The sequence below is a fragment of the Prosopis cineraria genome, unplaced genomic scaffold, assembly GCF_029017545.1.
Source record: "Prosopis cineraria cultivar Desert tree isolate PC_DT_omini unplaced genomic scaffold, ASM2901754v1 PC426, whole genome shotgun sequence".
NCBI classification, from domain to species: Eukaryota; Viridiplantae; Streptophyta; class Magnoliopsida; order Fabales; family Fabaceae; genus Prosopis; species Prosopis cineraria.
The window spans coordinates 30,529-47,224 of record NW_026555751.1 but is presented as its reverse complement, the minus strand read 5'-3'; the positions used below and the strand labels follow the sequence as shown (position 1 = coordinate 47,224).

The 16,696-nt window shown below is 29.9% G+C and overlaps 1 protein-coding gene and 1 long non-coding RNA gene across 3 annotated transcripts; one reads left to right on the top strand and one right to left on the bottom strand.

The window, feature by feature from the left end:
* Window positions 1–1,255: 1,255 nt before the first annotated feature.
* LOC129297051 (heavy metal-associated isoprenylated plant protein 35-like) lies at window positions 1,256–5,184 on the bottom strand. Its single transcript, XM_054935427.1, has 3 exons — window positions 4,861–5,184; window positions 4,127–4,202; window positions 1,256–1,520 (listed from the first exon to the last, which is right to left on the bottom strand). The coding sequence occupies exons 1-3, from the start codon at window positions 5,182–5,184 to the stop codon at window positions 1,399–1,401; spliced, it is 522 nt and encodes a 173-aa protein (XP_054791402.1). The 3' UTR covers window positions 1,256–1,398.
* LOC129297052 (uncharacterized) lies at window positions 4,193–8,714 on the top strand. Of its 2 annotated transcripts, XR_008590100.1 has the most exons (4): window positions 4,193–4,558; window positions 4,881–5,287; window positions 6,502–6,643; window positions 8,271–8,714. It is a non-coding gene; the product is annotated as an uncharacterized LOC129297052 (long non-coding RNA). The 2 variants fall into 2 exon arrangements; XR_008590099.1 differs by lacking the exon at window positions 8,271–8,714 and having other exon boundaries at window positions 4,197–4,558; window positions 6,502–6,995.
* Window positions 8,715–16,696: the final 7,982 nt, after the last annotated feature.

Here is a 16,696-nt window from a genome sequence, read left to right as displayed (position 1 = left end):
ATGGGTTTTAAGCATCAATATAAAGTATTTTCAATAAAACAAGAATTATCAAAAATTAAGCCACCCTAAATATAGTCACCATGTTATCATTTTCCCTTCATGCAAACTTTTCACAAAGAATTGATTATAATTTTTCTTGTCAAATCCTTAAATGGGTTTTAAGCATCAATACAAAGTATTTTGTAAATAAAAAACATATGGTTTATAATGTGTAAATAATGTTTATAAAAAATCAAAATCATCTGTCAAAGATATCTGTAGAGTAGAGCGATTTTCTTTTCTTTTTCTTTTTATTATTTAAGGTCAACTACAAAATCAAGCGGGCAAATAGTAGTTGTTTAGGCTCCGTTTTGTTATTAAAAAGCAATAAAATAAAATGAATTAAAAAAATTAAGATAAAAATAAATTAAATCATCTTTTTTTATAAATATAATAAAATTCATTAATATTATACTACAAATGTGAAAATCATTATATCCTAAAAAAAATTCTCATGAATTATGATTCTCAACTCCATAAACTAAATTACCCATTTCTTTTATAAAAGTGTTCATCTATCCCTTTGATTATCTTTTTTTATTTTTATTATTTTTATTTTTATTTTTTAATCCATTTCATTTCATTTTTTTATAATAAGCAAACAGGATCTTAAGTTAATACAATTAAAAAGATATCAAAAATTACAATTTAAAGACTCGCACCCGATTATTCCATCCCTCTGGCATTTCTTCGAACCAATGAAAACGAAAGAACATTAGCAACTGAGTAATATCCTTCCAAAGCAAGAGAGATTCTGGATTTGCTTTGGATTTCCATGGCAGATTTATGATAAGCTTTGAGTCCTTAAAAACTAATGAAATATCAAAAACAAAAAAACAAAAAAAATCCTAGAGGGCCAAAATCTTCCAAATCAGTGATTCACTTAAATAGCAGATCTCAACTCTTTCAAAAGAAGGGCTAGTGGATCGCCTTTAGTTAGGTCAAATGGTTTCTTGTCATCCAAAAGCTTATGATTGTTGGTTGGATCCTTTGGAGGAGACCAATCTTAACTTCATCAAGCCAATAAGACATAATATTCATCACCGTGTCCATGTGTGTGTGTCTATATATAACAAAACCTTCACCAAAAAAAACATAATATTCATCACCGTATATATATTGAGTCCCATGAAGAGTGATTGCTAGGTGTTTCCTTTTCCTATATAGCAAGTGATGATTCCTAGCTTTGATCGTGTTCATAAAAGCATCATATATATATCAAGAAAGAGATAATATTACTAAGTAGTATATGGGAACACAGAAAGAGAATAATGAGATTTCAAAGTTTATGTATATATATTAATTTTAACTACTAAAATAACACTGAATCAGCAACAATGTAATTTTTAGTCGGATGATTCAACAAGGCCAGAACTCAGCCCTTTTGACCTTTGAGATGCTCTCAAGAACTCCCACAGGAGATATGTGCCCCATCACTGTCACCCTCTTCGTCTCCAAGTCAATGCTGAATGATGTCACCCCTTATCCATACATGTATATACACACACAAAATGTTATTATTCATTAGCAAAGCTCCATAAGTAGAGTATAAGTAACATCAAATTTTGATTCACCTCAAAATGTAAACAAAAATTAAGAAAAAAAATTTCATGCTAGGAGCTAGATAGAATTGGTTTATAAACAAAATAATATAAGTAAAAATAATCATAAACATAATCCTTAAAATTTTGCGTTGAAATGTTGTATCAACTCACTTTTATATTTTCGTTCAATCTTTTTTAATTTTTTTTTTCACAATCCAGTAGAGTTCTTGGAGGAAAGGTAAACTTTAATCCATAAATTTAAACCAAATGACATTCTAATTTGGTCCAGCCAAGTGAGGGAATGGATATCTAAAAAAAAAAATCATATACTCCCTCCGTTAAAAAATGTAAGGCATTTTTAACTGAATCTCACCCTCAATAAAGTAATTACCTACTTTTTAACTAACTCTATTTTTTTATATTTATCCCTATTAAACACCTTATAATAAATATAGAGTCATTATCGATAGAGATATTTTTAAAAAAAGGCAATAATTACATCTCGAAAGACTAAAAATACTTTACATTTTTGAACATCTAACTCCTCAAAAAATATTTTACATTTTTGAACTAAAGGAGTATAATTTTACCATAAACAGATTTTAATTATATTTATATTTATATATAACATATCAATTCGATTAAAAAAATGTACCATGATTTATAAGTTTTGGGCATTATTAACCTGCCTCACTCAATGCAGATCACATGACCATAGTTTTGGTTACATTTATTTCTTTTTTTTTCTTTTTACCAACAGCTACATTTATTTCAATTTAGGAAATGAAATATATATATATATATATATTTTTTTTATTGTTTTGTCAGAAGGAGTGAGTAAAAGAGTTTGATAAGAGTCAAACACAAAAGGTCTTGTTCAGTCAAAAAGTCGTGCGTGTGATGTGGTAACACAATTGGGGAGGTACACCACGCCATCCATTATTGGTTGAGGTTGTGTTAAATATAAATTAATTTTTATATTAATAATAATAGAAAGAGAAAAGAGAAGAAATTAAATAAGTATTTTATTATAAAATAAAATTATTAAAAATAAAAATATATAATATTTTATTTGATTGCATTTGGTGCAATTTGATTGGATGATACATGGATGACATGATACATCGAATCTATATAAAAATTTCTTTTCATGTATTTGCTACTTTCAATCTTGCGGTGAAAATGAGTTAGATTCAATTACGTTTTGATTAAATAAGCTTGAACTTATATAGTATATCAGAAGTTTAGGCTTAACCTGAAGCTTATATAATGCCTTTTTTACAGTTCAAGCCTAAGTTTACTTAAAGCATGACTTGATTTGGAAGCCTATTTAAAAACCTACATAAAAGTATATATTTTAAATAGGCTTACATAAACTTTAAAAGTCTCATATAAGTTGTAGGATTATTAAAGATTATATATATACAACCTAATGTACCAACTAAAATGCATAATAAGTAAGAAAACTTACGAGCTACAACACAATAACAAAATTAAAATCAATACATGTGTAAGCCTAATCTAATTGAAAATATAATCAAGAAACTAGAAATGAAAAAGAACACATTGATTAAAAAGAAAAATGTTAAACTGACATATCATAAATTCACCATACAAAATATAATAAAAAAGAAAATAGTCAAGAAAAAAACTATCCAATGCTTTCAAATTTTGATTTAAAAAAAAAGAATGAAAAGGGGCTAAAGAAATGGGTGAAGTTGATTCTATCTAAATTTCTAAATTAAATATTATATATTATAGTATTATATATACATAATATATTATATAATAATATGCATGTAAATAGATTGACCTATAAAGCTTATAGGTTAGGCCTTATAAAAATAGGCCTAGCCCATTTGTATAAATAAAACTAATCAAAGGTTTAAATTTGGTTTAGCTTATTTAGTAAATAAATTAAGCTTGATTCAAAATAGGTTCTTAGCCTATAAACCTTTTAGTAGTGGCCTGATGTACTTTTACCCTTATTTCAATCTCACTTCCAAAATTACATCATTGCATTTCAATTCATTAATTTCTAATGAACAAAAATAAATGGCTGTGATGTTAGTATTAGAGGTAGTTGAGAAGGCATGCCAATCTAATCCAATATAATAATACAATATTCTACCTATATCTTAATATAAGATAAAGTTAATCAACCTCAAATTTATTAAAAATAATAGTTATATCTTTAAAATTATTAAAAAAATGTAACTTTTCAATTTTATTCTTCTTTTTAATTAATAATTATAATAAATAAAATAAATTAGAAAAGAAATTAATTATTCTAACTTTTTCTCATATCCTAAAAAAAAACTCTTAAACTTGGTAGGAGGCAGTATGCATATATATATGTGTGTGTGTGTGTGTTTGTTTATTTTTTTTATAATATATATGTATATATATTTTTCAATGCAACGGTCATTATAATATTGGCACTGGTAACGCTAATTAATTTATTGATTGATTAAACAGAACATTAGGGTGCAAAAAGTTCGAAGAATATTGCATAAAAATAGATAGATGAGGATGATGATTACCTTCCATCTTAGAGAGATGCTTTTTGACTTTGCCAGCGCATCCTTGACAATGAAGAGCCACCTTCATCACAACCACCTGCAAAAACAACAATCATTCAATATTCCTCATCACTTCACTGAAACCCACAACTCTGTTATCAACCATCTTCTTCTTCAATCAAATCCCTCTGCATCTTCTTCTTGCAATTGAACTCAAAAATTGAAGATATCCTTGTTTTTATTTGTTAGGAAGAGAGAGAGAGAGAGAGATGATAGGGTACATGAATAAAATAGAAGTTTCACACAATCATTTTGCGTTCCGTGAGGAATATTCATGGGGAAGGGTCAAGGGTAAAGGCACGTGAAAGATCTTGGAACTTGACAAAACTGCGCGATACAGACAAATTATGGAGAATCCTTGTCTTCTTCCTCGCTCCACCTGTGATTTATCTGGTATAGTCCTAATCCTTTTGATCTAATAGTAATAACAAGTCATTGATGAAGGAGAAAAGGGGATTGTTTTCTTCCTTCAGTCCACTTGATCTTGCCCTGCTTTTTAATTTGGGATCCCGACTTTGATCACTTTCTTGAGAATCATCGGACAAAAAGTGCAGCTATGTTATAGCATATTGGCAGTTCTTTAATAAAACTGAATTGAAAACTTGATCCGATATAGTAGAATACCGAGCGTGCATTAATTACAATGAGCAAGAGAAACAAGAGAATCTCCATAAATATGTAATAACTTAGCTGACCTGAAAGACTTGATCTGTAGGTGTTTGATGAAATAGCCTTGGCGCTTTCTCTTGATCTAGACTTCGCTCCCTCTTCTGCTTGATCTTTGGTACAGGAACAGACAGTGCTTTCTTATCAGCAGGCTCGAACCGGCGAGGCTCAATGAGTTTGGAGTACTTGGGGTAGTTGATGAGTCTGGTATCATCTAGAAAAATGCTTCTGTCAGGCCTTCTAGGCACTACCACCGACCGATGGTCGCCGGTGCTCATGCACACCGCCGTTGATGCCTGAGAGTGGCACATGAAACCCCTCCTCATTTTCCTGTTAGTGCTCTTCAGGCTCATGATAACGTCCCAGAGAGATACAGATAGAGAGCCTCTAAAGGAGAAGATGAATAGGCGAAATGGTGAACAGAAGGTGTAGACTTATATCACAAGTTTTTTGAAGGTAACAAAAGTGGGTCTATTATGAAAATATGGTTTTTATTTAATCTAATGCAAACATGATGGTTCTTACTTCTTAACTGAGAAACAGTAGGAGAAAATGACAAGATGATAGGAGAGACATGCTGTCATTATGACTTAGCTAACAATGGGTTCACTGGCAGTGTAGAATCCTTTTGTCATTATATGTATTCTGCATATGCCTATGATCTGAATGGATCCAAGATCCTGTCCTTTTCAGTTGTTAATGCTGCAAAATTGGCAACGACCCTTTTTTCCATGAATATTAGGGATATTTTATTAAACGGTTGTTTCACTGGGGGTGAAAATAAGAGGAAACCAGAATGAACACCCTACGCTAGTTTCTTCTCCGTAACCTTATTTGTAGGTGTAGTCATTTTCTTTTGCTTTCTCAGAGAAGTTGGCCACATAGTGAAAAACTGAAGGCGTAGTTGGAAATACATTGAATGGTCAAAAGAGTTTTAGGCGCAGAAAGGGATTAGAACAGTAAAACCAATGAGCGGAAGATGCAGACTGAGTTTGCAAATGTTGAGTCTTTCATAAACAGAGCTGGAAATGCTGACAGCTAACTCTTCACGGTTACATGGCCTAAAGAGTGAATGGGTAGAAAGAAAATATTCTCTTTTTATGGCAAAGCCTACACCAAATTTACCTCCCTTGTTTTAGAAGGAAACAGAGTGATTCCTTTTTAAAAACACGTGAAGTTTATTCAGACTGAGAGAGCTTTTATTGTATTTAAGTGGGTTCTTAGCCAATAACATGGTGAACTCCGCTTCTGAAAGCGCTCGAAAAAGAAGACTCTTTCTTGTTAACCCAAAGTTAAATCCTTAGAGTATCATGTAGCTCGTCAAGATGGCATGAAGTTCACAACAGTGAAATTAGGAGAGAGAAAGTGATGGGTCCCAAACTATTGGATTTCACTCTCCTCTTTTCATAACTTAATCTGAAAGCTCACTTTAGGTGATCATGATTTTTATGTGAAAACAAACATATAAGTATGTTCTGAGTTTAGATCTTCCTAGTTTCTCATTGAAATAATAGTGCCAATTTGTGAAATAAGTAAACATAAAATATATAGGATCGATTTCTATGATTTTTTTTTAATAAGCTTTCGATGATGATTTTTATTTGAATGTGTAAGATTTACTTCAATGAAAGATGATATATTATGTGTTTATTTTTCTCCAACATTATCAGGTTCACTGCTCTGGTGTATGGTCGTAGCTGGTGAAACAGAAACAGAGCTAGTTACTAGTTAGGACCAATGGCATTATATTTTGATCATGCATGAAGTAACAGATATATGAAGCATTCATGGGGGTAGGAGATAATGACAAAGGTAAGGTCATAATCAAGTAATATCGTATATTTTATTTTAATTCTGAATTTATTACCCATACTTAACCATATTTAATATTTATCTCCCCAAGGCAATATTCTTGTCAAGAAGTATAAAGGTCAATGCTTCAGAAAAGGCAACATTTCAGAAAGGTGGCTACCAAATTATAATCATAATTATAATTATTTCAAAGTTTTTACTTAGCTTTAAAAATGTGAATGCCAGATTTTTAAAAAGTTAGAGTTTGAGAACTTTGATACGAAATTTCTTTAAAGTTTGTTGTAATTTTTTAAAACCTGAGATTAAACTTAGTAATAACTTAAATTCTTATAAATAACTATAATGAGCCTATTTGGCAACCTGTTTGAAAATAATTTTTTATTCTTAGAACAAAAAAACAAAAAAAAAATCTGTTTGGTAATGTATTTTTAAAAAGTATTTTAAAAAATAAAAAAATAAAATATTATTCTAAAGAATAAAAAAATAAAAATAACTTTCAAATGTTTTTGAATTATTGTTTTGAAAAATAAGAGAGGATGGTAAAAAGACTTATTTTCATTAATTTTTTTTTTGTTCTCAAAATATATTTTATAAAACACCAATTCTTAGAACAATAAAATAAATACACTTTCAAATAGCCCCAATATAATCTTTAGATTCTTTAATGGACACATTTTAAAATTTTGGTCCTTAATTTTCCCAAGTTGTTTTGTGCCAGTTGCTATGAAGGGGTAGCATTAGCCCAGAAAATGCCAATATTATTTTTTTTCCTTTTTGCATTTTTCTGAATTAGTTTATCATTAATTAATAACGAAGAACAATCCCACATAATAAAATCAATTAAGAGTAAAATTATCAGTTCCGAATGATGATTGTACAGTATGCAAAACATCAGATTTAGGGTAAATGAAGTAGTACCGATAGGAAACTAAGCATGGTGCTCTGATTCTGAACTGAACATCAGATTCAGAGGCAGGCTATGAAGAATGATTTTCTGGGGAAAAAAAAATTGACTTGTACCTATATCAAATATGTAGCTGATATATGGCATCTATATTGCTGACTTCTTTTTTTCTTTTTTCTTTTTAATAAGTTTTGAAATGCACAAGGTACATAATAATTATAAAATTTATGGAGAATCTCAATGATATACAAAGAGATGAACATTGAAGTTTATATATTTCATATAAACGTTTATTTATCTGTTATTAATGATTTGGTGAACTTTATACAATGATGAGGGCAATGAACAGTGAGTGCAATAAGTACTGGAGCAGCAGCACTAATAGTGCATAACTACTTTTACAGAAGAACACCATGTGAAGTTATTAATGGGCTTCAGTCTCTTAATTCCTTCTTCTGCACCTTCTGCTTTTCAAAAGATGTTAAATCTTAGGACCACCATAAAACCTTTAAGGTTGACCTTATCCTTCAACCAAATACAGATAATCCAACCCCACCCCCCTCCCCCCCAAAAAAAAAAAAAAAAACAACACACACACACACACACACAGACTTATCCATCAACGAAATACAGAGAAACCACAAACACACACACATACACAGAGTTTTTAGTCAATGAGGACCACCATAGCACTATATCAACCCCTTGTGCAAGTTGCTGCAGGAACTTTTTGCTGTGACCTAGAAATCCAGCATTTCAGTTGAAGTACAGCACTAGACTTTAATGCAGCACCCGCTTTCTATATTGTGTCCTTAACTTTGATCAGGATTCAAGAACCTCCATACTGAAGCTTCGACTAGGTCTAGATCGCAGGTAAGAGATTTGGAAAGGAAGATCTGGAAATGCAAGGCTATAGATATAGCCACAACATCATTCAGGTGGAGAGGTGTTGGATACAAGCTATCATTCTTCTGGCACAAGTCAAGGGCTTGACATGTCATGATTAGATTTAGCCTAGAAGAAGAAAAACTCCTCCTTATATAGGAGTTATGAAAATTATTGATGCTTGCGTAAAGTAGAGAGGATTTGATCTAATATGGTCTTGTATTTGAATCTTTTAAATTGGAAAAGATTTCATGTTGGGAGAGTCATCCTCATTTAGAGTCAGAGAGCCTAACGATACTTGAATATGGATAATATTAATGTCACAAAAAATGAAAACGGACTATGAAATGTTCTCTGGGGTTATTATTGTAGGATATTTTTAATCGTTTCATATATATTAAAAAAATTAATTTTTTTCTTGATATAATAAAAAAGTACGATGTGCTTTTATTTTTACCCTTGACTTTTAAATAATAATACAAATATATTAAATATCTTCATATTAATTAAGAAGGAATAAAATTGAAAAAAAAATTTACTTATTGCAAGATGTCTTATATTTTGAATAAAAAATTTCTTGTAAAAGGTGTCTTACAAATAGGATCGAAGGCAGTAATATTTAATGCCAAATTTTTTTGTCAAAAAATCTATTGCAAATTTATTGTTGCAATTTTCATTCCCAATGATCTTTCTTCAAATGCGTGATCATGTGTTTATAAAAAAACTTGATAGGTTTCTCCATACATTGTATGAGATATGATAAATGAGCCACATAAATAATAATATATGGATGGTGTAACTTTTTATAATTTTTATAATACATATTGACCTGAATTGAATTGATTCACATTTTTTGCAATCACAAAAGCTTTCTGTTGTCTTTTTTTTTTTTAAGTAATCAATTTAAACACAACTCACACCCAGATGCCAAAGCATGATTTGAACCTTGGATCTCATGTGTTGTAGAGAGATGACATTGTTACTGAGGCAACTTGCCATTAGTAAAAATAAGTTTTATGTTGTCAATAGAAAATATTGGATGAGATAAATTTCTCCTTGTTTGGTAAACTGGATCTGGGTAGGAACATGAGAAATCTCTTAATTATTGGTCCTAAGAAAATATAGGATGATCTAAATTTCTCCTAGTTTGAGAATCTTGTTTCGTAAACTGGATCTGCGTAGGGGCATGAGATATCTCTTAATTATTGGTCCCAAGTTCTACAAATAAATGTAAAATATGTTGGCACTATTAGGTAAAAATACAGTCTAAGTCGTGCTCAAGAATATTGTCCTTAAGAGCTATTCTGCCATACTGAGTTAATTGCACGGCAGATCCTTAGGATTAAACAGACTCTTCCTACTAAAAGTAAGGACAAAGAACAATAGAGACTAGCATAATATTCAATCAGCACAACACATAGAGGAGAAGCTTTAAAACTCTAGAGCCAAGCTCTAAATACACTACATTCCCCGGGCTATATATAGGCACAGTCTAGATGAAGCCTTAAAGCATGATTTAATTGAGAGTTTCATAAATATAATGACGAGTTTCATAAACATAATGACACATTGTTATAATGAAGATAATTGATTCTAGCATTTTGAACGTTTGCCACTTGAAGAAAATTGCAAAACCGATTTCAAGCTTTAATTGGAAAAAATGTCTAGTTAAAGCACATTAACAAATCCAAGGATAATGAATTTAGACTTGAAACGTGCAAAGCAAAGTTTTGGGAAAAAGCATTTACAAAAATTAATTCAATAACCTTTGTAAAAAATAAAGTTGATAAAAGAACCTAGTGCCTCTTTGACTTGTAAGCCCACTGCTCCTCTAAGCCCATTCATTAGCCCATTTTCATTCCTTAGCATATATACACCAGGAGCTCTCCTCATGTGGGCAATATGGGACTTCTTCTTTTGACACACACACAATAACTATAACAATCCCCCACATGTGTTAAAAGGACCATTATCATCTGAGTTATTTACATGGAAAATAATCACTTCGAATTTGGTGTCCTTCAACTTGAACCAAACCTAGACTAATAAAACTTAATACATAGAAAAGTCAGTGTAACTTTGTTATTGAACTAACAGATCTTGGGTGTGTACTAGAGGTGTTATTAATCGGATTATACCCCCACAGTCTCTGCTGTTAACAACGGTTTTGCACATTTTCGGCCATGCGCGTGCCTGGTTTTAACAAATGCTCTAAAGATTTTGCCACAATCTCATAAAAGCCGCCCCACTCCACATTCGTATAGGTGTTTTCATCAAGTGTATCTGCAATGAATACATCATCCATAAGGACTATGAAAAACATTAAGAGCTTTCGCTCAGCCTCTGATCAATGCATTCTAGCACTTTCTCAGGCCATAGGAAGGGACAAAAAATTCAGTGCTAGCAGAACTAACAAGTGACTTGTTTTTACCCATTGAACCTTCTTCATGGGATCTCCAATCACAAAGGTTGGGTTGCCATCACTGTTAATTTCAAACAGGCTTGAGTCCCATTCCCCTCAACATTTCAATAATAGATTTCTTCCCTAAGGGCTTAGTTAATGGATCCATCATATTTACATCTGATCTCACATAATCGATTGAGATAACTTCCCCTTTTAACATGCTTAATTGTATCTCAAACGATATTTATATATGCCATTGTTCTCTTTACGAATGGCTATTACCATGTGGCAATCACAAATCATCGACATGGCTTGTGTCGGTTTTACTCATAGTAGAATATTCACTGAGAAGTTTCTCAACTACTCAGCCTCATTGTTAGCCAACTTTAGAGTAATAAACTCTAGCTCAAATAACATTTTTTTTTGGCTACCAATAGATTTTTCTCCACCTGAATTTAAATTCAGTTAACATTATTGTATTATCTTCATACAATGGAAATCTATTATACATGATATCAACATTTATGGTATCCCTTAAATACTCTTTTGTCTCATGCTTTTATGAGACTTAATCTCCATGCAACGTATGTTATGGGATTAAGACTTATTAATGCAACAAACTCACAAATTTGTGCATCCACAAATTGAGCAACAAAAATATATCATTTTTTTAAATGATATATCAACCTCATAAGAATTCATTGACACTACGTGTCAGTTTTACACAACAAAATAATTGCTTAGATGATCTCTAGCAACTTAGCCTCCAATCCAGTTTCAAATTAATTAGCTTGGACTCTACTATGGTCCTATCATTATATTTTGATCTCATCACTATCGAGAGTGGATAATCACTAGTGGATTTTCTCACACAAATTTATAACTCAGTAAACATGCATCCACGTATTTTATGCAATGGAAATCCACTATTCTCAATTCCATAATTTAAAAATAATTAGTTATCTCATGGGATTATAATACAAATAAACAAATCATTATTCATGATAATGAATATTTGTGTCAAAATAATTAAATAAGTCATGTACCTATTTTTTTAAATATATTTATTTACACTAGATAAATGATTAAATTTATACCATTATCACAACGCTTGTTGCAAGCCACACAAAGTGATAAATCACAATTTTTGCATTTATGCAAATAATAAAGCCTCCATATAATATTTCCTCTAAATCACAATGTAGAACTATCTTGGCATTTATAAAATGAGGCTAACCACATGGCACAACACAATTTTTAGAATAAAGCAAAATAATTTTGCTAGACACCCCCACATTTTCAAACATATTTCAACCACATGTATGAAAGATATTTAAATATTTTCCATAACTTATCAATAATAATTCTAATTAAATTAGAATGTCATTATATAATCTTCTCCCATTCTAATTAAATTAGAATTTCTCATAAATTTTAAATCCACCATAAATATAATATCCCATGCACATACTCCCACAATATGGATAAATCAGCCGCAAAGCCTTCTTACATTTCCAATAATATCAACAAATAAAATGTTGAAACACTATATACATATCACACATTAGACTAATACTTCCAGAACCTCGTCAAAATATATGTAAGCTCTTCAATGACAATTTGAGATGCCAATTCCAGCATTAAAAATAGACTCCAAGTCCATTTAACGACAACAATTACATCCCAAGAAATAAAAAACTCAGAAAATCACAAATTGGATTTCACTTGGATTTAGAACAACCATAAACTGATTAAGCTTAGCAATCCAGCAAATTAAATATCAATCTACCCAAGAGGGAAAATCATGTGCATAAACTGGGTTTCATATTCTTTTTCCCAATTGTGATTAATCACAATTATGACACTCATAGTCATAAAATACATCACAAAATTATATGCAAAAGTTTTCACAAATAGAACTTTTCAAATCTATTAAAGCAGAATTTCACGTAATTGTAAAATTCACCATAAATATATCAAGGCATGCATATAGCCCCACACTTTGGATAGTAATTTGTGAATTTTGATCAAGAAAATATTTTTTGGGCAACATCCAAAAAGAAGTGCAATCTAGGCACCATGTCAATTCTCATAAATTTACTACACATTGGCACCAAAATGTTGTTGCTTAATGCGCAAAATATTATCTAGCATTGAACTATAAGATAACAATTATGCTTTAGACGACACCAATAAGTGCAGGAAATTATTGTATTATGTAACCACTTTATAATAATTCATTCGCATAATTACAACTATTTAATTCACTGAAAATTGTTTCCATCTCTTGGCATGTACTAAGTATACTATCATAGAAAATAGCAACTTCTGCCAATTAAACAAAGCATCAAAATTTAATCCCAATTTTTTCACATAACTGTCAATCAAATTATTTAAATATAATAAATTATCATTATTGCAATTTATGAACCATTGCTTCAAAAAAAAAAAATTCCAGCCATATATTCCAACTCTTATTATGGGCCTAAAAACATACCCAATTGTTATTCAAACGCAAGGCATTTATATTTTTGAGAAGCAGAGGATAATCTTTTAAAAACTATTTAATATGCAATCTTCAATTTTAAAATGAATGTAATATCAAAGCCTCCGGCTTTGCAACGGTGTAAAAATGATCACAATAAACCAGTAAAATGGTGGGTCATGCTTAAAAATATTCTCTACATCTAGAGACATTTTGAATGCTGCAGAAATAAAGGGCAATGTAAAAAGTTTTACCTAAAGTTAATAGCTCTTAAGATTGTTGGCACTACTAGGTAAAAATACAGTCTGAATCGTGCTCAAGGACATTTTCCTTAAGAGCTATTCCGCCATACTGGGTTAATTGCGTGGCAGCTCTCCAGGATTAAACAGACTCTTCCTACTAAAAGTAAGGACAAAGAACAATAGAGACTAGCATAATATTCAGTCAGCACAACACATAGAGGAGAAGCTTTAGAACTCTAGAGCCAAGCTCTAAATACACTACATTTCCCGGGCTATATATAGGCACAGTCTAGATGAAGCCTTAAAGCATGATTTAATTGAGAGTTTCATAAACATAATGACACATTGTTATAATGAAGATAATTGATTCCAGCATTTTGAACGTTTGCCACTTGAAGAAAATTGCAAAACTGATTTCAAGCTTTAATTGGAAAAAATGTCTAGTTAAAGCACATTAACAAATCCAAGGATAATGAATTTAGACTTGAAACGTGCAAAGCAAAGTTTTGGGAAAAAGCATTTACAAAAATTAATTCAATAACCTTTGTAAAAAATAAAGTTGATAAAAGAACCTAGTGCCTTTTTGACTTGTAAGTCCACTGCTCCTCTAAACTCATTCACTAGCCCATTTTCATTCCTTAGCATATATACACCAGGAGCTCTCCTCATGTGGGCAATATGGAACTTCTTCTTTTGACACACACACAATAACTATAACAAAATAATGAGGTGAATTAAGTCCCTAGTCTTGTGTTCGTATGAAAAGGTCATAATTTTGGAATCTAGACAAGGGTCTGGATTTGGTGAGCACGGACTTCACTGCTGCCGTCGGTCTGATCTTGCAAGTGTGTGTGTTCAGCTTCATCCCCTTGCATTGTTGATTTTACAGGACATCGGGATCATGATCCAACGTCATTGGCAAGGAAAGCTTGCTGTTTCGGTGAATCCGCTTGTTTGGTTTCATGGAATAAGTAGAAGATGGAATGGAAGAAGCTGTCACATCAGCGAGATGCTCGTGTTTGGTTTGAATGAAACGGTAATTTGGACCAAGATCGATTGGGGCCAACTCGAACTTGTCCAAAAAATTTAGGCCCAAACTTAAAATAATAATTTTTTTATCGTTCGAGTCTATTTGGGCCGCACGAATAGGCCCGAGAAAATTCGGGCCAAGCCTGAACTCCAAATAGAAAAAAATAAATTTTTAAAAATATATATAATATAATAAATATTAATTTTTTTAAAGTTTTATATTATTTTATTCTAAAATATTATATATTTAAGTGTATTACTATAGTTATTTAAAAAAAATAAAAATATTTATATTTTATTATTTTTATTATTTTTAATCAAATAAAATATCTCAAAATAATAATTAAAATATATTTTAATATTTATTTTTATATTTTAAGACTCAATATTTTTCAAAAAAAAAATTGAGTCATATACACCATTTTCTTATCCAAAAATTATATATTATATTTTTATAAAATAAAATCATTAATTTTAAATTAAAAATAATTTTAAAAATAAAATTTAGGCTTGTACAAATTCCTGGCTCTACTACTAAATAAATATAATAAATAAAATAATATTTTTGAATAATTATTTAATTATTATCTATGACAGACTTGGTTAAAAATTAAGAATGAACTAAAGTAAATATCTTTTGTATATAGGGCTTAAACAATATAAAAGGTTAAAAAAATTAAAAAAATAGTATTTTATCCATAATTAAATGATTTTCTTATATAATAGAATGATGGCTATTTTTCTCATATTCTTAAAAATAAAAAATATAATTTATCCAATAGTTATTAAAAACTTTGAGCTAATTAGGACAATAAATTTAAATTAGTGGTTTAATCTTAGTTGAATTGAGATTAACTTAATTTTAGTTAAAATGATATAATTCAATTAAAATTTATAAATATTTTTATATAACCATAATAAGGGCAATATTTAAATAAATAAGACATTAATTTATAAGTAAAGGAAACATTTATGAATAAATTACATATAATACAATAAAATAGTAACAGAGTTACTTAAGTACTTAACTACAAAGTTAATAAGTTATTATTCTTTATTCCTTTCAAGTTAAAATAATATTTTATACTTAATAAAATTATTTAAAAATTAACATTGATTAAAAAATAAAGAAAAAATATTTTAAAAATTTTTTTGGGTATTCAGGCCGGTCCAAATAAGTCAGAAGCCCGAAGCCGTTAGGGCCAAGTTTGGTTATATGGGCTTTTTAAAATGAGTAAAATTTTTTAAGCCCGATCCAAATAAGCCTGGCCCGAATTAAGCTTGACCAGAATAAGCTCGGCCCACTCAAATTACCGACCCTAAATGAAACCCATTAGCCATTGCTTCTATTGCCTTCAACCATTCCCTTGTGTTTTATCAATGGAAATTGGGCCGGCAAGGACTGGGGAATAAGTATGAAAAGTCAGATTTGCCCTTTAAAAGCAATTTTATTCAAGCTCATATTTTAATATTAAGGGAAATTTTGTTATTTATACATTAATCATTTTTAACTATTTCATTGGAACAATAGTTAATTTATTAAAATTTTCTGAAAGAGAAAGAAATTTATCAGTTTATTTTTATTAAATGTATCATTTTTAAAAAACATTTTCTTTCTCATATATAACCTTTTATTCTACTCATAGAAAATTGTGAAAATGTAAAATTAGAAGAAAGAAATTAATATTCATTTTTTATGCAAAGTGATTTATAAAAAGAACCACAAATTTCTTTTAAAAGATGTCTTATATATAAAATCAAAGTGAGTATTCTATTCTATATTCCTATCCTTATCTACAACATACCAAACAAAGTGATAAGTAATACTTCATCTGGACTATAATATACTCCTCCATTTTACTTTATTAGTCATTTTTATCAACTTTATCATGACCGATGTAAAAAAAAACTAAAATAAATATGTGTGTAAAATTTCAAATATACTTCTATATAATAAATTTAAAAAGTGATGTTATATTACTTTTTTTTTCATACAGAGTAATTTTAAAAATATCTTTTAAATATTATTTAAAAAGGCCGTATTATAATTTATAAATGAGATTAAATAAACCTTCTAACATGTACTTATAAATAAAATCAGAGG

Excerpts from the sequence above, each read along its gene's own strand:
- LOC129297051 (XM_054935427.1), bottom strand. The coding sequence starts at position 5,184 with ATGAGCCTGAAGAGCACTAACAGGAAAATGAGGAGGGGTTTCATGTGC. Across the intron at positions 4,203-4,860 it reads CTACAGATCAAGTCTTTCAG|GTGGTTGTGATGAAGGTGGC; the intron begins GTCAGCTAAGTT and ends TTGTTTTTGCAG. Across the intron at positions 1,521-4,126 it reads GCATCTCTCTAAGATGGAAG|GGGTGACATCATTCAGCATT; the intron begins GTAATCATCATC and ends TGTATGGATAAG.